Genomic DNA, 27113 nt, shown 5'->3' with positions numbered 1-27113 from the left:
ACAAAGGAATAAAAACAATTATGTCAGTTAAGTTCAGCAAAAACAGCCATTACTAGCAGAGATCAGTGGCATATAATGTTAAGATTGTTAAGGTTACATTCATGACCCCAGGAAATAATCATTCGAGAGTAAGTCTCTCCCAACAGTGACAAGCCAAGTGGTAATTGACAACAGTGAGGACAGAGGGCAGGGTTATGAATAACTGGTTTCGCTCTTTTAGTGATATTGCATATGGTAGGTGCGAGAAAGATGGCGTCTGGCCAAATCAATTACAACCAATAATGAAACTTAAGGGAACAATTGTGAGGGAGGAGGAAAGGTTGAATGTGAATTACTTTGAACTACATGTGGCAATGACCTAAGTTAGCAGCAACTTTTCTCACTATTGCACTCCTTACACAACACACAATTTTAAGGGTAGATTATTTAAGTGAACAAGAAGCCCTAATCAATTTCAGCAGTTCAAAAATAAAGCTCACAGTAAACGGTATCTGTGTGTTGTTAAAGAAAGCTGCATCAAACCATACTTTCGACTGAAGACAACATGGACAAAATCTGGAAACTGTGTTTTGTGACAAGATATCTCAATTATGGTCAGATTAAAATTAGGACAGCTTACATTTGTCACTTTCCGCTGCACTGCTATCACATTGTCAGCCTGCTGCTGCTCATTTATGGGCTGCACACAAAGATAGTGTGACACATCACAAAGGCTGTTAATGTGTAACAAGAGCAATTTTCAAAATGGGCTCACGCATCTTAGGCTCATGGGCAGAAATTTGTATGTCAGTGCATGTACCTTGTAAGTAAATTTTTGAATGTCTCACCTACAGTTAAGGCACATTATACAAGCAAGCTATTGCAAAGATAATATTTAAGCATTTCAAAGGTATCTACAAAAACTGGAGTATTACGACTTGAATTTTTGATCGTCATTCTTCCGTCACTGATGGAAGGTAGAGGTGTTGCCACAGCCATACAGACCAAGTAACTGGAAATCAAAGACGAAGATTTCTAAATGAGTACGATTCAGAGATCAGTAGCCTCAGATGCCAAAAATGCACAATGACAACAATTATGGCAGTAGGTTCAGTAGAAATGGCTATGAGTAGAAAAAAATTGTCGAGATTGGATCTGCAGGATGAGGAAATAATCCTGTGGGAGACAGTACCTCATAACAACGAAAGCAACACCACCAATGACAACAATTACAAAGATGATGACACAGGTGATAGTTGAGTCAACAGACAGGGTAGAACACATGATGATGATGATTTGTGTGTGTTGTGCTCAACTGGGCAGTTATCAGTGCCTGTACAAATCCTTAAATTTACTCTATCCAATCTCACCACTTTCATGAATGATGATGAAAACTATACGAACACAGTCCACATGTGGAGAAAATACCCAACCGGCCCAGGAATCGAACCCAGGACCCTGTAATCCAGAGGAAGCACTATAAGCCACTAGACAGGCTAAACAGAGCAGACTTTGTAGCAATCACCTTTTACATCATGATGGTATATGGGGATGGTATCTGATACACGTTGTTTCATTTTGTATACATCTACACCTACATACATACTCGGCAAGCCACGGTGTAGTGCATGGTTGAAAGTATCCCAAAATTCTAGTAGTAATAACTATTTCTGTTCAACTGGGAAACAGAGCGAAGGGAAAACAATTATCTGAATTGCTCCATTCAAGCCCTAATTTCTCTCTATCTTACGTGAAATGTATGTTGCCAACAGTAGGATCGTTGTGCAGTCAGCTTCAAATAGTGGTTCTCTAAGTTTTTTCAACAGTGCTCCTAAAAAAGAAAGTTCCGTTTCTTCCAGGGAGTCATTTAACTTCCCAATCTCTATAATACTCACATGTTGTTCAAACCTATGGGTGAAACATCATGCAGCATGCTTCTGAATCTTTCTTTAATCTGACTTTGTACAGAACCCGCAAAGTCATTCACCCTTTTATTATTTCTTTAGGTGAGGTCTTGCTGTTTTGCGTGAAGTGGTGTTCTGGTTATCAGCAGTATCATGTGTCAAGATGAGAAACCTCACTATTTCAATCACAAAAAATAATTGACGTTTGAATTGTGGGAAGGAGAAAAATTCAATGCAAATTAGGTTGGCCCAGACGTACCGAGGACATAAGCTGTCACACACACACACAGTTGTAGGAGAAGATCTTTAAAATTAACACCAAGCAGTACTGAATTTCAGTGGTGCAAAAACAGAGCTGAGTGTAAATGCATCAAACCCGTATTTGCACTGAAGCCCACAACAAGAAAATGGTTTGAAAACTGTTTTGGGAAAAGATATTGGAACAGATTGACTGATGTTTCTCACTCCATCTAGATCATGAACTGAACTAGGATTCTTTGAAGGGGGTACAGGTGAGATCGGAATGTCATCAGGTTGAAAGTTCTTCAGATTCAGGCAGACTGTAACTTGTTTATATTTTCTAATTCCAACGTCATGAGAAAGGGAGGTAGAGAAAGAACCGGCACTAAAAGGATGCAACATATTGGTGGAGGTATCAAATTCCTTTGCCATGCAGTGCAACACTTTACAAATCCATCCAAAATTAAATGCCAACCTGGGACACACTGATTTCTCGCATTTACCACTGGACGGCATACCAGTAGGCTGGCACTGTGATGTTCATGAATGTTTTCACTGTTTCAAATATGAACAGCCATCAGTTGTATAATGGAATGACAATCATGAAAATTTCTGCCGGGCCAGGACTCTCAGCCAGATTTCTCCTTATTGCACAAGGTAGTATTACCATTATGCTATCGAAGCACAATTCATGGGCAAACCCAGACTTCCACTTATTGTCAACCATGTGTCTTCAACTCTCACTCTTACATTCACTAGGTACACTCCTGTATGGGTGAAATATTGTGATTGAAATGCACATTTTGATTCAAATGTCACTTACCTGGTGTCAGGGGAGAGACATGCTCTGTGTTGTTAAGAAGTACCGTCCAGTGTTCCTTCGGACAGGCATGCATGTCCAAAGCAACAGTGCATCATACTTCTGAGCATCACTAGCACTGCGTTACCCCACTCCAGTGTCCAGTGTTCAGATTGCTATTATCTGTGGTTCCTTATACAGAGTGTGAAGCGTGGCAATTATATACAGGTATGACTAGCAGCTTCATTCTGACTTCAATCAAGGCTGTCAAAGAATGTGCAACAATTTTTGTAGCTGTGACATAAAATATAGGTGTACAAAGTATTCAGGTATGTGTTGATACAAATACAATAGTTTTTTAACCAAGACCAGAGGCTTTTTGTTCAATGTCACATCTGTGAAAGTTGTTGCAGAGCTATTTCACAGATAAAGGTATTGTGCTATGTAATGGACTGAAATTAAGAAGTTTCTGTACCATGTTCTTCATAACTAATCAAAAGAGTGGCCTAATATTAATAAACTGCATTACTGAGGTAAAACTTTAGTCTAACTGGTTGAGCAAAGCAGGATGTAAGGATGAAATCATGCCTATTTTCATGATGAATAGTCCAGTCCTTGAAGTACATTCTATGCATACACACTAAGGATTACTCTACTGGAGTCATTAATGACATACTTTATGTGCTGAACTACAGAGTCCCAAAAGATAAAGGTTCACCTCTATGCAACAGGTTTGGAATCTGTATTACAATTCAGGAGAATACTATAAAAATTACTGTATGTCATATATTCAGAACATATTGACTGGTACATTGTTAAGCTGAAGGCTGTTGGAAGTCAGCTTTGGAACTAGAGGATAGGAAATCAGACACAAAGCAGATAGGAGGCAGAGTGACAGTATTTAGAATACCAGAGGTAGATAGTATTGCCTCCAAATAGCAGGCACTAACTGACCCAGGGTAGAATCTTCAGTTCAGAAAATTAAATGGCAACAGCATCCACTGCCTAAATGCTGCTGAACAGTGTCACTTTAGAAGATGGCTGCCCACACACCCACCCAATTACCGTCCACAAACACACAAAATGTCTTATTATGGGCAAGTATCAAGCCTGCTGCCTATGCTAACTGCAATTTAGTTTGTTTACAAAGGTTAGAATCTGATGAGAAAGGGGAACAGTGCTGCAACTTCACTCCCCACTCATGAGATGCCTCAGGGTAGTGCCAGGTGACATAGGACACGGTTGTTGCTAGTCGTAATACAAAGTGCAGTGACCTTCAGCATTCGTTGCTACAAAACTTGGAGTTAATTTAATGGCCAGATCGTCACCACCTACACAATAGGAGAAGAGAAGAGAAACGATACAAAGTTGCTAGCCCAAGACACCAGGGAAGTACAAAGCCACAATGCACAATGCATGTGGTATGAGTGGATTGGTTGGCGAACTACGGATAAGGAGAATTAGTGTACTGCCACTATCCCTCAAAAACCCATAGTTTTCTATCTGACCATTGGAGCCCCAACTCCTTGTCATTCATAGCCAGCCTCTACTTCTACATTGCTCCAGCAGATTGCCACAACTCTGGATCTCTTATTATATTGGCCACAGTAGTGGAGAGGAGATGGTCCACTTCACATACAAGTGGTGGAAACTGGGGTCTCCATACCTGTACTGAGGGATTGCCAATCAACACTTACGTTTTCTGGAATAATTTTTCTCTTGTTTTTCAAGCACGTGAATTGTCTCGATTATGAACCTTGCATGAATGCCAGGATTCTTGGCTTATCCCAAGCAGACGATATCAAGTACTGATACTGCCTGGTCTATCATGACCCCTCTCTCCAGACATTGGAAACCTTTCATATGCACACTAACACACAGTGGAAATTACAATGGATTTATTATTGAAGTTTAATGAGAAGCCATCATATAACAAAGTAATTTCCACTAGAAAAAAATCATATGCTGCCACCTGACCCAATCTAACACTTCTACAAGCATATTTGATAGTACACTGCCAGCAAGTCTTATTTTTTCATCCTATGCAGTACCAGTTCATTCAACACAAGATAGTATGTGCAAACTTGCAACCAGTGAGATCCGAACTTATGCATATTTGACAGCGTTGTCAAGTCCTAATTGTCTGTGTATCATATCTATGATGTGTATCTTAGGTGGCTTTCCGTACCTTCACTTCTGCAAGATACCGAACGGCAACCCTCCAGAATTATGGAGGGGTACAAAGTTTAACATAAATTATTATTGTTCAGAGCCAATAACTCCATTGACACTATGACCTCAAATAATAAGGAGAACAAGGCTACATTATCACATCTCCTCCACACAGACCAGCCAAACAGTACAGGTACAAGGCTGTAGACATCTTAAATACTAAAGTTGAACGACAGTTGCATTACCCCGTATTTGGTTCTTAATAACTAATACCTGGAACAGATACTTCTCTGAAATGCACCTTTTCTGGTGAGAATTTTTTTTACCACCCAGTCTCTCAAGCTATTAAAAAGATTTCTCTAATGAAATTGTGTTTTCAAGCTTTTTGGCACTAATATTGCAGATATGATAGTATCCCTTACTACCAAATATACTGAGAACCTTGAAAAAAAATAAAAATGTACAAGAGATTGTATAGCCGTGGATAGTCATGAAATTATGCCAATATTTGGCATTTTGCATTTGACAAGTATAGAGAAAGGTCAGCATGTAAATGTAAAAGAATTTCTGGAGTCAGGCAGTACACATATGAATATCCTGAATGCCATAATGTGCTACGAGAGATTTCTGCTTGTAATACATTGTATGAGATTTGCTGACATTTCCACTCCAAATGAAAGGAAAAAACTTGACAGCATAACTGCTGTCAGAAAATGTCCACATTCCTTTGCAGTCAACGTGAAGTGATTCTATAATCCTGCTGATTATGTTACAGTCCATGAAATGTTGACTGTTTAGAGGCTGCTACTCCTGGACCCTATATATACACCACAGAAACCCACAAAATATTCAATTAAAATATGTGCCATGAGTGACAAAAAGGTTTTATACCAGTAATATTGAAGTATATGTAGGAAAGCAGCTAGATGGACCCTTTCTAGTAACAAACAGCCCAGCAATAATTGTAGGAAGGCTTGTCAGTGACATCAAAGATACACACAGAAATGTCATCATTGACAATTGTCACACAAACTGCCAGTAGTGGAGGACATGTTGGAGAAAAAATTGACCATTCTACACACTCCTCACAAGAAGGAAAGGGAGATACCTCTTGAATTTGCATCTAAGAGACCAACATGTGGAGTTTCAAAATGTTGCTTCCAAGCTAATGAATTCATTTTTTGTACCCAACCAAGAAGTAACTGTTTGCTGATACTCCTATCTACAATGCATGACATGGATGATATCAACCCCAAAACAGGGAAGCCAATTATAATTTTTTTACATTCACACTGAAGGAGGAGTGGATACTGTAGATAAAATGATTACAGGTTATTCAGTTTCCAAAATCAGAAAAAGTTGGCCTATGGTGTTATTTTATAGTAAGCTAAACATATCTGGGATAAACTGCCAAATTTTGGATTCACTTTCAAATCCAAAAGGAACCGTAAAAATTTGATGTAATTTCCTGAAGAATTTAGCATTTGCATTGACAAATGAACACTTTGCAAAATAAATAGAAAATCATATCACTGAGGTCCAGTGTCCTAATTTTTTTTTTTAGAAGGGAACTCCCTTCAAAAGTTGTCATTGACACACCAGTGAACATGAAGAACGGGTATTACTGTGTGTGCGGAAGGAAAGTCAAGGCAACTCCATGATTAAGGTTTCTATGAAGTGCAATAAGTTTACTTGTCAAGCACATCTGACTACAGAGCCTTTGTGTGTCCTTTTCACGAAAAGGAGACTGCCTGGATGTGTTGTGTCAGTTGTGGAACGACACTCTTGTCAGCGGTCATGTGAATATTGACACACCCATTGCATGGTTGGTTGGGGGAAGGGACTTTTGTTATGTGTAGTTTATCTATTTAAAATAACCTCTGCATCACAGAGCACTGGTGCAAAGTCAATGAAATTCAATACATAAATTTGCCCTCATATGTACTAGCTTGTTCTTATTGCAGAAACTCAATGAAAGGTGGAGGATCATGTATTTTTGTTAAGAGTGGTATTTCATTTAAAGTCAGGAATGATATTATCCTACTAAGTGTAGACAAGCATTTTGAAGTGTCAGCAGTAGAGATACCAGCTGTAGATATGCCCAAAAAACTAATTGTACTATGTGTATACCGTTCTCCCAGTGGTGATTTAGAAACATTCTTTTCAAAACTTATGCAAAGCCTAGAACAAGTGTCATCCCTGAAAAGTAATATACTCTTGTGTGTTGACTTAAACATTAACACAGCTAAGGCAGATGAAACCAGTAACACTTTTCTGAATATTCCGAATAGCTTTGGCATGTCCTCTTTAGTTAATTGTGCAACAAGAATAACCAAACACTCAACATCTACCATTGACCATGTAGCTACAGATATAGGTGGGGAAAACTGTGTCATAACTGTCAAAAATCTTGGACTGTCAGATCATTTATGCCAAATCATAAAAGTAAAAGCTTCTGTAGAAAAACCAGTAAACCTCCACATGTTTAACAGAGTCTACTCAGACGCAGCAATACAAAAATTTTGCTTACAATTAAGACATGAAAGATGGGAAGAAGTATATTCAGAAAATAATGTGAATCAGAAATTCTCCAAATTCATGTCGGAGTTTAAGATAATATTCGAAGAAGCCTTCCCCAAAGCACTAAGTTCTACTGGAACATCCACCAAAAATAAGTGGATTACCACAGGAATTAGAAAATCTGCCCAAACTTTTAAATACCTAAACTCTATAAAAAACAACAGTGATCCAGATTTTCTTCATTACTACAGAAACTACAAAAAAATCTATAGGAAGGTGCTCAATGTTGCAAAAAAAAAAAGGCCAATGATAGACTAATAAATCTAGCTAAAAATAAAAGTAAAGCTACATGGACTGTACTGAAACAAGAGACAGGAACAGCAACACAAAGGCAAATAAACACCCAAATCAGGAACAAAGAAAACCTAACAAGTACCCCAAAAGAACTAGCAAACTTTGTTAATTCTTACTTTAGTAGTATAGCTACAAAGTTACAGGAAAATTTTTCAAAATCTCATAATCCACGAACACGGGAATATACATCAAATTCAATGGTATTGCTACCCACTACTGAGGAAGAAGTATGTAATGTGGTAAGGAAATTAAAGAGCAAAAATTCAGCAGGTTTAGATGAAATTCCAATGTCTGTGCTGAAAAAATGCATAAATAGTATCAAAGCCCCCCTAACCAATATCATAAATGAATCTTTCAAAGCCGGTTGTTTCCCTGATTATCTGAAACATGCAAAAATTTTACCTCTACACAAAAAAGATGATGTAGAAAACATTGAGAACTACAGGCCAATTGCCCTACTGTCATCATTTTCCAAAATAATAGAGTCCATAATGAAGAACAGACTTATGAGATATCTAAACAAATACAACCTTCTTTCAAATGACCAATTTGGTTTCAGACCAGGCAGAGATACAGAAATGGCAATAGCACATTTCACTAAAGTGGTTCTAGAAGCACTGGATGAAGGCAACCATGTATCTGGCATATTCCTTGACCTGTCAAAGGCCTTTGATACAGTTGACCACCAGAATCTATTACTTAAGTTGGAAGCACTAGGAGTAAGAGGGGTAATCAACAAATGGTTCCATTCATACCTTAAAAATAGAGTACAGTGGGTAGAGATCTCACATGTCTCCAGTAGATCAGAGTTCATAGAAAAACACCTGTCAGATCCACAGCATATTAATATTGAGGTCCCTCAGGGAAGTGTGCTGGGTCCAGTGTTGTTCTTGATTTATATAAATGACTTTCCACAATATATCCGACATGGAGAGAAGATATTGTTTGCCGATGACAGCAATATTATAATCACCAGTGGGACATCAGCACAAATGTTGGAAAATTGTAATGAATCACTGAAAGATGTCTACAAATGGTCTACAGAGAATAAAGTGACCTTAAATATTAAGAAAACAAATAGCATACGCTTTAGAATAAACAGAAAAAACAGTCCCCTAAAGTTAAAGCTACATAACACCTCTGTAGACGAAGTGCCCACCACAAAATTCCTAGGGTTGCATATTGACAGCCAGCTTAGGTGGAGTGAACATGTTAAAAAACTCACAAAAAAGATATCTACAACGTGTTACGCACTTAGAGTTCTCTCCTCAGTATGCAGCGATGAATGTCTAAGAACTGTATATTTTAGCTATGTACATTCAGTCATAAGCTATGGGATAATTTTCTGGGGAAATAATGTACTCAACTTACAAACAGTTTTTAAAGTGCAGAAGAGAGCAGTGAGAATTATAACTAAAAGCAGTAAGTGGGCTCACTGCAGAGAACTATTCAAAATACTTGGTTTTCTAACTGTTCCCTGTTTATTTATGTTCCACACTATAGTATATATAAAGAAAAATATAGTGAATTATAGTACAAACAGCATTTTACACAGCTATAGCACAAGAACAAGCCACTGCCTTCATCTAGATAGGAGAAACAAGCATAAGACCCAAAAAAGTTTCTTGTATCAGGGTGTAAAATTGTATAACAAGCTGCCACAGGAAATCAAAGAAATTAACAGCATGTACTGTTTCAGAAAAACTCTTAAACTGTATTTTCAGGAACACTGTTTTTACACAGTAAGTGAATATTTAAATGTTTGAATGTAATTTAAGTGACATAATGACATTGTATTGTATATTCTGTAAATGTATAACAAGCTGCACAGGACATCAAAGAAATTAACAACATGTACTGTTACAGAAAACCCTTAAACTATATTTTCAGGAACACTGTTTCTAAACAATAAGTGAATATTTAATTGTTTGAATGTAATTTAAGTGATAAATGTCATTGTATTTGTATACTCTGTAAATGCATATAAAAGTGTCAATGTATCTGCAAAAATCACTGTATCCAAACTGACAACATCCATACATTGCAAAATGTCTATGGATGGCTAATCAAATAAATAAATAAATAAATAAATAAACATAGGTGGATAAAAGTATTAAAACATATTTTGTAAATAATTATCTAATATTTCAAGTTCAACTGTAATTAATTAGGTCAATTTTGTATGTATATGTTGTCATTCTATTGTAGGTGGTTCATACTAAGGGTTTTTGTAAGCTGAAGTGTGCATTGAAAAGGTGTAGTGATCATAGGTAGAGTGGAACTCCATTCTGTGGTGTAATGGAAAAGGTGGTGGGGCGCACGAGTGAGATTTTGGTGTGCAAGTGGCTGATACAGTCGGTAGCTGCACAGCAAGTAGTGAACACGCATTATGTTGGTCAAGCACTAGAATCCCAAAATTTAACTGCAAGTCTGACATGTTCTACATGATTAGCACTGTACGGTAATAAATTCATAGCTCATAAATTTTCTATTTTATCGTCGCCACCAAGAAGACTGAGTATGTACATCAAGAGCCGTATATGTGCAATGTTACTATGCAGCACCACCTCACACCACCTTCGACATCAGCAACAGGCAAAGTACTTTATTTAGAAGTGTATCACAGTATGAACCATCCGTCTTCAATCAGTGGAATGTAAGTGTTATGTTTACCTCTGTGTTTAACAGTCATTTTCCTATCTCATTTACCTCAATAGGGTCCCTACCTAAAAGAATTTATTCCGAGTATCCTGATGTTTAATGAAGCTTGAATAATAGTAAATAACAGGCAATTTTATTGTTTTGGTAGTAAATTCTGATAATCATTATTAAATACTACAGTTTGCACGTATCAATTTAAGGGCCACCACTTTGTGTGACCATGTGGATAAGTTTTCAATAGTATTTGTGAAAGTAGAGTAACATGTTTCTCTCAGCAGCATAATACATAATACACATTTTACGTTTATGCAGCTATGTGTAGGGACAATAACACTTTCTCCCAAAACATTAACAGCATCATGTAAGACTGATATTAACAGGCACAATATGCAACTAATGCCGAAGTCCACGTTTTTCCAGTGTTGAAGATGATGCTGGGAGGATGGTTAAATGAACTTACATTGCAAACTCTGAGAATCATAATAACCTGGTAGGGAAGTATGAGGAGGCCACCCCATATATGATTAGCAAACCAGAGGTTCAATCAGCTATCTATTACTTTACTCAACTGCCTTGCACCTGTGATACTCTAGTGACAAATTGTCTACTGAATCTACCATGAAGGACCTGTTCCACAGATTGGGGCTCCTGCATTAACTCAATGGAATAACAGTGCTTGCCAGACACAGATGACTGGATAATTGTAATGTAATTTGAGTCTCATGTGAGGAATTCTTAGAGGAGCAAAGCATCCACTTTCTGGATGAAAAGCCAATATTGGCTGAAGCTGGCAAAATTCCTCGGAAATCAGTGAAAGAACCATGCTAGAACAGTTTAGTCTGTTCAAAGAAAGTAAACCTCAAATTATGGCCTAATCAATGTAATTTTAGTTTCAGATTCACCTAGTAAATAATGAGAAATAAAAAAATGGCATTAGTTAGAAGAAAACTATCAGGTTTGAAAATATAATGTAACTGAATAGATAAAAGATCTACTCACCAACACTCATATAGAGGGTATTACAGTTTGCAAGCTTTGGGAGCCAGTGGCTTCTCTCTTGGCAGAGGGGTTGAAGGGGAAGGAAGAGAGGTGACGGAGAAGGCCTGTTGAGGTGTACAATAAGTGGTAGAATTTGCTGAAGTCGTCCGAAACAAGGGGGCCATTTGAGGAATAAGAGTCCCAACTTCTCTCAACTCCACTCCACTCCTTTTTTCTAAACCTCACCAGTTGTTTTCCTAGACCTCTCTTCCCCTTCAACCTTTCTTCCACAAGGAAGGTCCACTGACTACTTAAGCTTGCGAACTTAAAGACCAATGTAGTAGATCTTTTCATGTATCTAATTGCACTAAATTATTAGAAGAGTAAGTCAAATGAGGACAGAAAATCAAGATGGACATTCAACACAGTGAAGATGGGACATTGGATGCATTCTGAGCATCATGCAACCAATGAATACCTTGGCACAATTGAATTATGGCTGCTCCTCTGTAACACTCTCCCCATTCTGTTGTTACCTTCTTATGAGACTATACAACCATGACATTAATTTATCCTGTCTCCTCTCTGTTTAAGTCAGCTCAACTCATCACCATTCCCTTACTCCAAAACAACCTGCTCTTTCTCTGAAGTTTTACTCCAATTGCTCTTCTTGCCTCATTATGCAGAATTTAACATGTTGGAATGCAGTTGCTCATAATTCGTTTCAGACACTGATACCTTACTCCCAGAACAGTCTGGATTCCTCAACAAGTGTTTCACAGTCTACCAGCCACTGCGATCAGCAGAGTGGATCTGCACAGCAAAACATCAGTGATAGAGCATCAGCAGAGTGTTCCTCAATACAGAGAGCTTCCAACTGCATTTCCTGTGGGACCTTAAATATTCAACTTATTTGTCATGTGCCAGTGAGGGTATTTGCTCGTAATGACAGTTTCTTAAGATGAGGTGACTGTTTGGATGCCAAACATTGCAGCAGCATAAATCTGATTTGCAGTTGTAATGGTGCAGGTTTCAGTTCAGGAACAAACTCACTGTAATATCTACAAAAAACAGATCCCCAAGTATGTGGGAAGGGATATTGCCCAGGAATATATGCCACAAAACAGGAAATAAATACGACAAATGCTGTACTTCAGAATGTACAAAATTAACACAAAAAGAGAAAAAAATTCAAGACACTGTTTATGGAGTACAGCTACAATTGGAGAAAGAGTGCATAAGGATGCACTGACAAGTCAAGAATCTTAAGCTGTGTCATCTGAGAGCAAGCACAGAAGTGTTTTCTAGAGCCCCAATAGGACATACCCTATACATACAGGAGCACCTAGAAATGTTTACCCACAAAAACACAGCTCCACAAACCAAGTTGAATGAAAATAAAGAATTTCGCCCTAATGGGTTTTCCAACACACAGTCTGTGGCATGCTCTGCTGCTGTTCACTGGGCCACACCTCACCCCACACCTGCTGGTGGTCACACAGCCAATGACATACCTGAGGAAGCGAGTTGTTGCCTCTTCTGCACAATTGAGGGACTTCAAAAATATTTGAATTTAATACTAGAGTTGTTCTGGCTTTTTATAACATATTCTTACATGTCTGTATCTTTTAGTGTATTCTTTGCTGAAGTTTTAGTTCACGAGGCACAGTGGTTTTTTTTTACATGCCAAATTGTAGCAGCAAAAACTACTTTCACAATCCAACTTCCCGTTAAAGTGAAAGGTATTTAATACCTAAGTTTCATGTGGGTACCATACAGGTATTATGGAATCTGCTAATAATATCTACAAAGAAATCTGCTAATAAGTTCTTGTTGTCAAGTTTGGGTAAACTACACATCGAATAAATAAACCATCCCAGGAGTTGCTGCAATTAGTATGCAATTTTAGTCATTTTAACTGTGCTTTGTGACACTACTAATCATTTTTAATTTGAACTGTGTGTGTCTTTTTATAATTAGTAATAACAGGGGGAAAATATATCATTAATAATAACAAGTAAAATCTAAAGACAGTGTTCCCCACTCCAGTTCCAAGTGTCAACTAAACCTACATCTTAGTGTAATTCTTAAATCTGTTTTCAGTTAACATCTCAATAAGATGTAAATTTCAACATCGCCACTGAACCTCACTTCACAAGTACAAATTTTTTGATGACTGATCCTCTCAAATTAGGTTTCTTCTTTTCAATTTCGGGAACACGATTTATTAATAGAATTTATTATTTTCTCTAAAATTTTCATTGGAGTAGAAGCACGATTGTTGTACCTTCATTTCTACTAAAATGTACTCTTTGTGCCTCCTACCAGCAACGTGTGAACACATTTGTCTAACTACTGTTGCATTTTTAGCAGTTACATGGAAGAATGATTTAGTCAACAAGATTGCAAAGCTTACTAAATGCCAGGAAGTAAAGCCATTCCACAGCAGAATTCCATATACACTGTGAGGAAATATACTGAAGATGCACATATATTCCATCAAAATTAGCTAATATGGAATTTTCCATTACAAATGAGAAAATATGAAAATCCAATGCAAAAGAGAACAGCGTCAATACAAGCAATTTACTTACAATGCATTTAAATCTAGCAGTCCAAACAGATTTCTGAGCAGGAACAGAAATACACCAGTACACATATCATGGAGTGAAACCAGATTGTGAATCATATGGAATGAAATCGTATATGAAGTCCATAGAAACCCAGGCATCGCTACACCTCCACCCCCACTATCACTCATTAGAGTAGTGCACTGTTCACCTGCTCTGGGTCCCAGACAGAGGCCACTGATCTCGAGCCTGCACCTCTATTTCCTGCAGCCGAAAGACAGCTCCCTCTGTTGGGCAAATGCTTCTAATACAGCCACATCCTTACTAACTAGAATGTATCTAACAGCTGCGCCTTTTATTGTGTTCGGAGTTAGACAACAAGTGGAAACAAGTTGTTTCTGTCACTGTTTCTTCTTGTATCTTACCTATGAATGTGATACCTCTACCACTTGTCTGGCAGCAGCAATTTACTTTACCCACCTCAGAAAAACTAGTGGCTCCATTGATGGTTCAGGCTCCACCATCACAGGTGCACCGACCATGGTTTATGTCTGTCATACAATGACTCTGCTGAAGAAGCGAAATTTGTGAAAAATGGCTACACCGACACCTCATTGCATTCAGGATAATGGACAAAGAATCTTAAGGATTTGTTATTGTTGTAGATTCCTGCCATGTGTTCAACAATGGCTGTGCTTTAAATGAACTGGCCCCTCACTTTTGATGAAATGTGTAGTTTGTCATCTTATAGTCAGGAGTGCATCCACATCAGTGTCCCCCATGTGGAGTTTTACCAGTAACGCAGGCAGTAACATCAGTCTTATCAGGATTAGGTAGCAGAGCTGAAGGGTTTGAGGGCCGTAAGTGTCACTTTGTTCCTAAAAGCTCCACAGAATCTTACGCAGACTTTATAGTTCGTGACGTGAATGTCTACCTAGTGCCTGATACGGAAGTTCATCAGAAAACCCTGTGATGTGAGGACTTGTCCTCAGAAAAAGTTTTACCATTAGTCACTCTCTTTAAGTACCCTCCCAAATAGAAGCACCAGGCGACATCACCATCATACACAGTGAACTGCTTCAGCACATGGCACCAATTCACCAGATGTTGTGGAAGTCACAGCCCCTCAAACCGAAAGCCTAGCTGAGCTGGATAAACCTGATGACGATGAGAAGGAGACCCTGTGGCACTATGGACAAATCCCTCTCACTTTGTGCAGCATGAGGAGGTTCCATGCCCCAATTGGTGAGTTGTGGCACAACAAAATCCACATGGCTTCTATTTGTCACACACAGCCTTCCTTGATATAAATGGACATTGACATTCATTCTATTTCATTATTGTCTGCAGGTTAGAATGAATTTTTTATTGGAGTGTTTGTGCTGCAGAAACCGTTATCTCCAAAAGTGAACACCAGATTAACCGTTTCACTCCTCTGCTATCAGACCCGCACAAAGATCGGCTCCCACCATCAGCAACCATCAAATGCCATGTGGTAAGCTACAAACAAACAGCATATTCCAATTCTCACTCAGTTTCTGTCCACCAGAGCTTACATGGTTGAAGGGACTGCAGATGTTTATTTGGTTGTTAAAGGTACTGACACTGAAAATTTAATTGGGTTGCATGCTTTTGTTACCTTTGAATTTTTTATTAATGAAGATATGTATCTTTTGTCAGATTTGGTTCCTTATCAAGACCGAGATTAATTGCGTTCTGATTCTTCAGATTTGTTTTCTGTGGGATTACGGTGTGTGAACAACTTCACAGCACATATCAATCTAACCATTTGGCTTGGCTGCATTTTTTCACGTCCTTACATGAATGAGTACAACTGAATCTGTTGAGTCACCAGGCTTAATTCGACTTCTTTAGACAAATGAGTGGGCTACACCATAAATGACCATCAAAAACAGGTATGGCACCTCAAAATTTGTGGAGACATCAAATTTATCAGAGTCCTGTTATTGACACACACCTTCTGCCATTAACTGACGATTACTTGCAAAATTGCACTAATCCTATTCCCGAACTGACTGGTGTACAGTCGCCCTGCAGGTTCCATTAAAGGACACAGTGAAACAATTTCTCAAAGTAAGCACACATCTTGGTCTTCATTGATATGAACATTAAATGTTTGGAGTGGCTAGCCCACAGCAAAATTTCAATGCTCACCAGAGCAGCATATGGCCGATGTTGCTCGCTGCATCATCTGTTCCCCCAATATTGCAGTAACAGGCACTTCAACTAAAGAACAGTTACATGAGCTTCATTGTCTAACGTTTTGAACAGCATCTGAAGTGTAATCCAACTGACCCACATTTTCCCCTTTCTCTGCTGTATATCTTGGACACAAAATTTCCATGAACAGTTTTTTTCGTTTGTTTTTTTTTGTGGTTTTAGGGCGCACAACTTCAACGGTCATTAGCGCCCAGACTACGTTAAGAATGCACCGCGAGGCACAAGTTTAAAACAACAACTAAAAGGGAAAACACGATAAAAGATAGACTGACAGGCATAGGATTAAAAAAACAGCATAATTAAATGTCCTTAGAGAGGTTTGTCAAATTGATAAAACGAAGAACGCGAGCAGCTGCTCTTGGGTCATCTGCTAAAATGACATCTAGAGTACATGGCAGGCCAAGATCAAGACGCAGTGTGTTAAAATCCGGACAGGACGTTAAAATGTGGCGGACCGTCAGCAATTGCCCACATGGGCAGAACGGCGCCGGCGCAGCCGTCAGCAGATGGCGATGGCTGAACCGGCAGTGTCCAATTCATAACCAGGCCAAAACGACCTCCCGCCGAGAAGGGCGGGAGGAGGACGTCCAAGCCGCGGGAAGAGGTTTCAAGGCCCGAAGCTTGTTGTCGGCAAGTGCAGCGCAATCGGCATGCCACAGCGATAAAATGCGCCGACAAATTACCCTGCTACAATCTGATGAAGGGACACAACAAGAAGCTGTCCGAGGCTGGACGACCGCAGCCTTAGCCGCGGCATCTGCAGCTTCATTCCCAGGGATACCGACATGGCCAGGAACCCACATAAAGCTAACCGGAGAAACGACGTCCACCAGCTGCTGAAGAGAGCGTTGGATCCGGTGCACAAAAGGGTGAACCGGATACGGATCACTGAGGCTCTGGATGGCGCTCAGGGAATCGTAGCAGATGACATAAGCAGAATGTCGGTGGCGGCAGATGTAAAGAACAGCCTGGTAGAGGGCAAAGAGCTCAGCTGTGAAGACCGAACAATGGCCATGGAGCCGGTATTTGAAACTTTGTGCCCCGACAATAAAGGAACACCCGACCCCGTTATTGGTCTTTGAGCCATCTGTATAAAGGAAGGTCATATTAATGAACTTCGAACGAAGTTCGATAAAACGGGAGTGGTAGACCGAACCGGGGGTAACCTCTTTTGGGAGCGAGCTGAGGTCAAGGTGAACGCGAACCTGAGCCTGGAGCCAAGGTAGCGTGTGGCTCTCACCCACTCGAAAGGTTACAGGGAGTGAAAAATTAAGGTGTTGAAGGAGGCGACGAAAGTGAACTCCAGGGGGTAGCAGGGCAGAGCCATACAACCCGTATTGACGGTCGAGAGAGTCGTCAAAAAAGGAACGATAAGACGGGTGGTCGGGCATTGACAGTAGCCGACAGGCATACCGACAAAGCAGTATATCGCGCCGGTAGGTGAGTGGCAATTCACCAGCGTCAGCATGAAGACTCTCTACGGGACTAGTATAAAATGCTCCGATCGCAAGTCTTAAACCCCGATGTTGTATGGAGTTGAGGCGGCGTAAGATGGATGGCCGTGCAGAGGAGTATACGAAGCTCCCATAATCCAGCTTGGAGCGGACGATCGACCGATATAGACGAAGTAGGACGGTTCGATCCGCTCCCCACGACATACCCCTGAGAACACGGAGGACATTTAAAGAACGGGTACAACGGGCAGCCAAATATGACATGTGGAGACCAGCTAAGTTTCCTGTCAAATGTAAGACCTAAAAATTTTGTTGTCTCCATGAATGGGAGAGCAACGGGACCAAGTCATAAGGATGGTGGGAGAAACTCTTTGTAGCGCCAGAAGTTAATACAGACCATCTTCTCGGCAGAAAAACTGAAGCCATTGGCGACACTCCAGGAGTAAAGACGGTCAAGAGAGCGCTGAAGACAGCGCTCCAGGACACGTGTACGCTGCGCACTGCAATAGATGGTAAAGTCGTCCACGAAAAGGGAGCCTGATACATCAGCTGGGAGGCAATCCATTATTGGATTGATCGCTATGGCGAAGAGAGCGACGCTCAAAACTGAGCCCTGTGGCACCCGATTCTCCTGGCGAAAGGTGTCTGACAGGACAGAACCCACACGTACCCTGAACTGTCGATCCATTAAAAAGGAACGAATAAAAAGAGGGAGGTGACCGCGAAGACCCCATGTATGCATGGTGCGGAGAATGCCCGCCCTCCAACAGGTGTCGTAAGCCTTCTCCAAATCAAAGAACACAGCCGCGGTTGGGCGCTTCCGCGAGAAGTTATTCATAATGAAGGTCAACAAGGTAACCAGATGGTCAACAGCAGAGCGGCGCCTACGAAATCCACATTGTACATTGGTAAGTAGGCGTCAAGACTCGAGCAGCCAAACCAAACGAGAGTTAACCATTCGCTCCATCACTTTACAGACACAGCTGGTAAGCGAGATGGGTCGATAACTGGAAGGCAAGTGCTTGTCCTTCCCCGGCTTAGGAATCGGGACAACAATAGACTCGCGCCAGCATGCGGGAACATGTCCCTCAGTCCAGATGCGATTGTAAGTACGAAGAAGAAAACCTTTACCCGCAGGAGAAAGGTTCTTCAGCATCTGAATATGCTGAGAATAAGGCCCTGGAGTGGAGGACCGTGACCGGGCAAGTGAGTTTTCGAGTTCCTGCATGGTGAATGGGGCATTATAACTTTCACGATTCGAGGAGCGGAAGTTAGGTGGCCTAGCCTCCTTTGCCCGTTTGCGGGGGAGGAAGGCAGGGTGGTAATGAGCGGAGCTCGAAACCTCTGCGAAAAAGCGGCCGAAGGCATTGGAGACATCCTCCGGGGCCACAAGGATGTCATTTGCGACCATCAAGCCAGAAACTGGTGAGTGGACCTTAGTGCCAGATAGCCGGCGCAGGCTACCCCAGAGAACAGAAGGAGTAAAACTGTTGAAGTTGCTTGTGAAAGCAGCCCAGCTGGCTTTCTTGCTTTCTTTAATAAGACGACACTGCACGTAATCGTTTATAAGTGATACAATTCGCCACTGTAGGGTGGCGTTTAAAGGTGCGTAAAGCACGTCGTCGAGCACGTAAAGTGTCTCTACATGCTGCGGTCCACCAGGGGACCAGTACGCGACGTGGAGAAGAAGTAGGATGAGGGATGGAATATTCAGCAGCAGTGAGAATGACTTCTGTCAGGTGGGCGACCTGACGATCGCAGCTTGTGAAAGTTTGATCCTGAAAGGTCATCCTGGAAGAGAAGAGCCCCCAGTCTCCTTTGGAGATGTTCCAACTAGATGAGCACGGGGAGGGGGTATGCTGCAGGATATGGATAACACACGGGAAGTGGTCGCTCGAATATGTATCAGAAAGTGCATACCACTCAAACCGGCGTGCAAGTTGGGGAGTACATATAGAGAGGTCTAAATGAGAATAGGTGTGAGATGTGTCCGAAAGAAAAGTAGGGGCGCCAGTATTGAGGCAGACAAGATCGAGTTGAAAAGGTCTGCTAACAAGGAGCCCCTCGGGCAGGATGCTGGAGAGCCCCAAAGGGGATGGTGGGCATTGAAGTCTCCAGTTAACAAAAATGGTGCAGGTAGCTGAGCAATAAGTTGCATCACGTCTGCCCTGGTAACGGCAGATGACGATGGAGTGTAAACGGTACAAAAGGAAAACGTAAAAGTGGGGAGAGTAATGCGGATGGCAACTGCCTGCAGGACGGTGTGCAACGTGATGGGATCGTAGTAAATATCATCCCGGACCAGCAACATAACCCCTCCATGAGCTGGGATACCTACCACAGGGGGTAGGTCAAAACGCACAGAGGTGTAGTGTGCCAAGGCAATTTGATCGCATGGGCGTAGCTTCGTTTCCTGGAGGGCTACGACAAGCGGACGGTGCAAGCGGAGCAGCAACTTCAAGTCCTCTCGGTTGGAGCGAATGCTGCGAATATTCCAGTGAATAAGTGCCATCGTAAGAAAAGAAAGATGAGAGAAGTGGTCACCTCGAAGGCCGCTTAGGGCCTGGCTTCGAGCGAGCACTGCCGCCGCTATCAGTAGGCGGACAGTCATCGTCCATTGGGTCTATAGGGTCATCGGCCATCTCGGGAGGATGGCCGGGAGGGGGAGCTTCCTCCGCCAGTGAACGGCCAGATGTACGGCGACCAGCGGTGCGGCCAGGCGAAACGGACGACGGCCTGGGGCGGCAGCCGCTGGGTGGCGCAAGAGAAGAAATGCGCCGTGGCGGGGAAGGAGAACTGTGCTTCCTATGCGCCTTTTTGGAAGGACGTGTAGTGGAAGTACCGGTCGAAGGCTGGGAGGTCGAGGTACGGAGGAAGTCTGCACGGGATGGTTCCTTCTTGAAGGCCCGTGCATCTGACTTCGGTGTCTTCGTCTTAGCAGAAGCTGAAGAAGGTGCTCGTGTCTGTGGGGTGATGGGAGGAAGAGGAGACGTCGACCGCGCGATCTTAGCACTGGCCGAACGGACGACCGTGGTGCTGAAGGTCAGATCGCATGTCTGGGTTGCTACCTCCCGGGTAGTCCGAGGCGAGGCGAGGACACTACTGTATTTCCCCGCTGGGAGCAGCGTGGGCTTCCTACTAGCCAATAGCTTGCGAGCAGCCGAGGTGGACACTTTCTCTTTGACCCGAATTTCCTGGATACAGCGTTCTTCCTTATAGACAGGACAGTCGCGGGAGGATGCTGCATGGTCACCCTGACAGTTCACACAACGAGGAGCCGGAGGTGGACAGTCACCCTCATGGGCATCCCTGCCACAGGTGACACATTTAGCCGCATTGGAACAAGACTGTCGAGTGTGATTGAAACGCTGACACTGGTAGCAGCGCGTAGGTGTCGGGATATAGGGGCGAACAGAAATAACCTCGTAGCCCGCCTTGATGCGCGATGGCAGCTTAACACTATCGAAGGTCAAGAAAATTGTCCGGGTCGGTACAAGGTCATTGTTGACCTTTTTCATGACCCTATGGACAGCCGTCACGCCCTGCTCAGCGAGGAATGATTGAAGCTCCTCGTCAGTCAATCCGTCGAGGGAGCCAGTATAGACCACACCACGAGACGAATTCAAAGTTCGGTGGGCCTCCACCCGGACAGGGAACGTGTACAGGAGGGTGGCCCGAAGCAGTTTGTGCGCCTGAAAGGCATTCTCAGTTTCTAGTAATAAGGTGCCGTTACGCAACCTGGTACAGGATTTGACAGATCCGGCTATGGCATCTACGCCCTTCTGAATAACGAAAGGGTTGACAGAGGAAAAATCCTTTCCGTCCTCAGTTCGAGAAACTACGAGGAACTGTGGGGCAGGCGGTAGTACTTTTGTCACTGTTGGCTGGTCACGTTTCCGTTTTTGAGTCGAAGTCGAAAGAGATGGAGTAGAATCCATTGCGGAGGAATCCCCCATGATTGCCACCGTCTCCGATGGCGCGCTCCTTCCTTGTGGGGACCCTCGCAGAGGGCACTCCCGCCTTAGGTGAATGTTTACACCTCAGGTCACACCTCCCGAGAAACAGACGGAGGGACCAATCGGCATGGTCAGAAGGTATCAGCTCAGGCAATCACCCCTCCCCGGGCCTGGCCTTTACCAGGGGGTACGCGCGTGCCTTACATGTCTACCCAGGGCGGGGACTTACGCGTTACCCCGTCACCGGCTACGCGTGCGAACGCGTGGGTCGGCCTTCAGGCACGCACAGGGAGGAAGGAAGAAGAGGAAGAAGAGGAAGAAGAGGAAAAAGAAGAGAGAGAGGGAGAAAGAGGACAGACTGTCTCAAACGCCGAGGCGGAGACCAGAGAAGGCAAGGAGAAGAAGGCCATGAGAAAGCAAGGGGAATAAGGCAATAAGAAGGCAAGGAGAAGGAGGCAATGAGAAGGCAAGGAGAAAAAGGCAATGAGAAGGCAAGGAGAAAAAGGCAATGAGAAGGCAAGGAGAAAAAGGCAATGAGAAGGCAAGGGAAAGAGTAAGGAAGACAGTGAGGTGGAGAAGAGCAAAGAAAGGAACCAACAAAAGGAAGGAAGAAACGAGAAGTGAAAAAACCAAAAGGACCACGATAATAGGTCGTGGAACCGTCCGTCTCCGGACGCAGGCGCGAACTACCCCCGTGAGGGGGATGGACTCCTTTTAGTCGCCTCTTACGACAGGCAGGAATACCGCGGGCCTATTCTAATCCCCGGACCCGCAGGGGGGACCGTCCACAGCTGAGAGCAGTGGGGACATAGTGGGGGAGGAGCACCGCTTAAAAGATGTCGATGGCTAAAAAGACAGTGCCCTATCCGGAGTCTAGCTAAAATTACCTCTTCCCGACGACGCGTTCGGGAGGAAGAGGTCCAAGCGCAAGGAAGGGCTTTCACTTCCCGCAATTTATTATGGGGAAGTGTTGACCAATGCGCATGCCATAAATGAGCAACTTGGCGACATAAACCGCTCTGTAGATCGGTAAACGGAAGAGACTGAATAGCTGGCCGAGGAAGAGAGACTGCAGCCTTGGCCGCTATATCGGCCGCCTCATTCCCACAGATACCAGCGTGTCCCGGGAGCCAGAGGAACGGCACTGAGACGCCCCCCCAAGTGGAGCAAGCGCAGACAGCCCTGAATCCGGTGGACCAGAGGGTGCACAGGGTAAAGAGCTTGGAGACTTAGGAGAGAGCTGAGAGAATCTGAGCAAATTACGTACTGTATCCGCTGATGGCGGCGGATGTAGTGGACAGCCTGGAGAACAGCGTAAAGCTCCGCAGTATAAACCGAACACTGGTCGGGAAGCCCAAAGTGATTTGGGGTGTCGCCAACAATATAGGCACTCCCTACACCTAACGATGTTTTCGAGCCGTCGGTGTAAATAAATGTGGCGTCCGTCATTTGTGCACATAGAGCAGCAAATGCCCGACGGTAAACAAGTGTAGGGGTACCACTCCTGGGAAATTGACATAGGTCTCTGAACAAGTCGATCCGGGGACAGAGCCAAGGCGGTGCTGTACCCCAAGTTGTCAAGAAGGTTTTAGGAAAGCGGAAGGAAAGAGAATGGAGCAGTTGACGGAAGCGGACTCCCGGGGGTAGTAGGAGGAGGAGCGGCCTGCATACCCGACATCAAAGGAGGCGTCGAAAAAAAAGGTCATGGGCTGGATTAGCAGGCATGGAAGACAGATGGCTAGCATGACGACTCAGGACTGCCCGCCGATTGGACAGCGGAGGTTCAGCAGTCTCAGCATAAAGGCTTTCCACAGGGCTGGTGTAAAAAGCTCCAGACACTAAACGTAATCCACCGTGGTGGATAGAGTCGAGACGCCGAAGAATATACGGCCGAGCAGAGGAGTAGACTATGCTTCCATAATCCAATTTCGAGCGCACTAACGCGCGATAGAGGCGGAGAAGGACCACTCGGTCCGCTCCCCAGGAGGTACCATTCAGGACACGGAGCGTGTTAAGGAACGCAGACAGCGAGCCGAAAGATAGGAAACGTGGGAGGACCAGCACAGTTTTCTGTCAAACATAAGACCCAAGAATTTAGCGACGTCGGAAAACGGAAGGTTGACAGGACCTAGATGTAAGGAGGGCGGAAGAAACTCCTTACGTCGCCAAAAATTAACACAAACGGTCTTACTGGGTGAGAAACGGAACCCGGTTTCGATGCTCCACGAGTGGAGGCGATCGAGACATCCTTGAAGACGTCTTTCAAGAAGGCTGGTCCGTTGAGAGCTGCAGTAGATCGCAAAATCGTCCACAAAGAGGGAGCCCGAGACATCAGGAAGGAGACAATCCATAATTGGATTAATGGCGATGGCAAACAGTACAACACTCAGCACGGAGCCCTGGGGTACCCTGTTTTCTTGGGAGAAAGTACGGGAGAGAGTAGTGTTCACCCACACCCTAAATGTGCGCTCTGCCATAAATTCGCGAAGAAAAAGGGGCAGCCGGCCTCGAAAGCCCCAAGAGAACAGTGTGCGGAGGATGCCTGTCCTCCAACAGGTATCGTATGCTCTCTCCAGATCAAAAAATATTGCTATCGTTTGGCGTTTCCGGAGAAAATTGTTCATGATATAAGTGGAGAGAGCAACAAGATGGTCAACGGCAGAACGATGCTTTCGGAATCCGCATTGGGCTGGTGTTAAAAGACTGCGGGATTAAAGCCACCAAGCTAATCGGTAATTCACCATACGCTCCAAAACCTTACAGACACTACTCTTGAGAGAAATTGGGCGATAGCTAGAGGGGAGATGTTTGTCCTTTCCAGGTTTCGGAACGGGAACGACAATAGCTTCCCGCCATCGCCTGGGAAAGGTACTGTCGGTCCAAATTCGATTATAAAGGCGAAGGAGGTAACGCAGGCTATGGGTTGATAAATGCAGCAACATTTGGACATGGATACCATCCGGTCCTGGGGCGAAGGAGCGAGAAGAAGAGAGGGCATGTTGGAGTTCCCGCATGGAGAAAACAGTATTGTAGCTTTCGTGATTTTGAGAGGAGAAAGCGAGATGTCGCACTTCCACTGCACGTTTCTTCGGGAGAAACGCTGGCGAATAATTTGAAGAGCTCGAAATCTCAGCAAAGTGCTGACCCAATGAGTTAGAAATTGCGACGGGGTCCACTAAGGTATCATGCGCGACAGTGAGCCCAGAGACCGGGGAGAAACTAGGCGCGCCTGAGAACCGTCGAAGCCGACTTCAAACTTCCGAGGAGGGAGTGAAGGTGTTAAATGAGCTAATAAAGAATTTCCAACTTGCCTTCTTGCTATCGCGGATGACGCGACGGCATCGCGCACGGAGCTGCTTATATCTGATACAGTTGGCCAAAGTTGGATGGTGACGGAAAATGCGAAGAGCACATCGCCGCTCACGTATTGCGTCACGGCATGCCTCGTTCCACCAAGGAACTGGGGGGCGCGGGGGCAATTCGGAGGTGCGTGGTATTGAACGTTCCGCAGCTGTGAGAATAACGTCGGTAACATGTGTGACCTCATCGTCGACGCTGGGAAAGCGACGGTCATCGAATGTCGCTAGAGACGAAAAAAGTGTCCAGTCGGCTTGGGCAAACTTCCAGCGTCGCGAGCGCATATATGGCAGTTGAGGCTGCAGTCTAAGAACACATGGAAAGTGGTCACTCGAGTGTGTATCATCAAGGGCGAGCCATTCGAAGCGCCGAGCTAGCGGAACAGTACCGACCGCAAGGTCCAAATGACAAATTTGTCGTGGAGGCAGACAAGAATGTGGGGACCCCAGTGTTGAGGCAGACTAGATCCGCTTGGTGGAAGACGTCTAGCAATAGTGAGCCACGTGGACAAGGATGTGGAGATCCCCAAAGCGGGTGGTGGGCATTGAGGTCCCCAACCAGCAAACAGGGGGGTGGAAGCTGATGAAGAAGATGAAGGAGATCAGCTCGTGCCATTGGTGTGGACGATGGAATGTATACCGTACAAAGAGAGAACGTGTATCCAGAAAGGGAAAGACGGATGGCGACAGCTTGGAAGGAACTGTAAGGGGATTGGGTGATAATGGAGAGTATCATGGAGAAGAATCATGAGTCCTCCATGGGCTGGAGTGCCTTCAACAGAGGGGAGGTCATATGGGACGGACTGAAAATGAGGGAGAACAAAGCGATCATGGGGACGCAGCTTTCTTTCCTGAAGACAGAAGATGACCGGCGAGTAGGATCGTAAGAGGATTGACAATTCATCCCGATTGGCTCGAATGCCGCGGATATTCCAGTGGATAATGGACAGAGTGAACAGAAAATGGAGGAACGTGACCAAGGGTGCTGTCAACTCAACGACTGCTCAGAGCTTGCGACCGACAGCATGGAATGGCATTCAGTCGAAGGCAGAAGATCCTGATCCATAGGTTGGTCAGGAGCAGCTCCTGCCACCAACGATCGGCCAGTTGACCAGCCACCAGCAGTGCGCCTCGGCGACACAGAAGACGGCCGAGGGCGATTTCCGCCAGGTGGTGCTGTAGATGGGACACGCCTTGGCGGAGAAGGAGAGGAACTGTGTTTCTTCGCAGCCTTCTTGGAAGTATGATGTTTAGATGGAGGAACCGATGGTTGTGAAGTTGCGGTACGTAAAAACTCTTCACGAGAATGCTCTTTTTTCGAAGACTTGGCGTCTGACTTTTGGGCTCGAGATTTAGCAGAACCCGACGAAGGGTGAGCCATAGAGTGGGCAGGTGGAAGTGGTGAGGTTGAACGGGCGATCTTTGCGCTGGCCGATCTGACGACCGTGGTACTAAAGGTGAGGTCGCAATTCTGCGTGGCCGCCTCCTTTGTTGGCCGAGGAGAAGCAAGGACAGTGCTGTATTTGCCTTTCTGAGGCATGGTGGGCTGTCGACTGGCGAGTAACTTTCGAGCAGCAAAGGACGACACCTTTTCTTCACTCTGATTTCCTGGATGAGCTTTTCGTCCTTAAAAACGGGGCAATCTCGAGAGGAAGCAGCGTCGTCACCCATACAGTTGATGCAGCGAGGGGATGGAGGTGGACAAGCACCCTCATGGGCATCCTTGCCACACGTAACACATTTGGCCGGATTGGAACAGGACTGGCTGGTGTGATTGAACCGCTGACATCGATAGCAACGCGTCGGGTTTGGGACATAAGGGCGAACGGAAATGATCTCATAGCCTGCTTTGTTTTTTGATGGGAGTTGACCTTTGTCAAATGTCAAGAAGACAGTGCGGATTGGAATGATGTTCGAGTCAACCCTTTT

The 27113-nt window shown here is 43.9% G+C and overlaps 1 protein-coding gene across 1 annotated transcript in view; it reads left to right on the top strand.

Annotated features, from left to right (window-relative positions):
- The first annotated feature begins 10523 nt into the window (after positions 1-10523).
- The window catches only part of LOC124552652 (vicilin-like seed storage protein At2g18540), a 78405-nt gene continuing 61815 nt past the window's right edge, over positions 10524-27113 (top strand). The window contains exon 1 of the mRNA XM_047126979.1: positions 10524-10624. Within this exon, the coding sequence (XP_046982935.1) occupies positions 10524-10624 (101 nt within the window). The remainder of the gene's footprint in view (positions 10625-27113) is intronic.

Source organism: Schistocerca americana, chromosome 10 (assembly GCF_021461395.2).
Source record: "Schistocerca americana isolate TAMUIC-IGC-003095 chromosome 10, iqSchAmer2.1, whole genome shotgun sequence".
Classification (NCBI taxonomy): Eukaryota; Metazoa; Arthropoda; class Insecta; order Orthoptera; family Acrididae; genus Schistocerca; species Schistocerca americana.
This window is presented reverse-complemented; position numbering and strand designations above follow the sequence as displayed.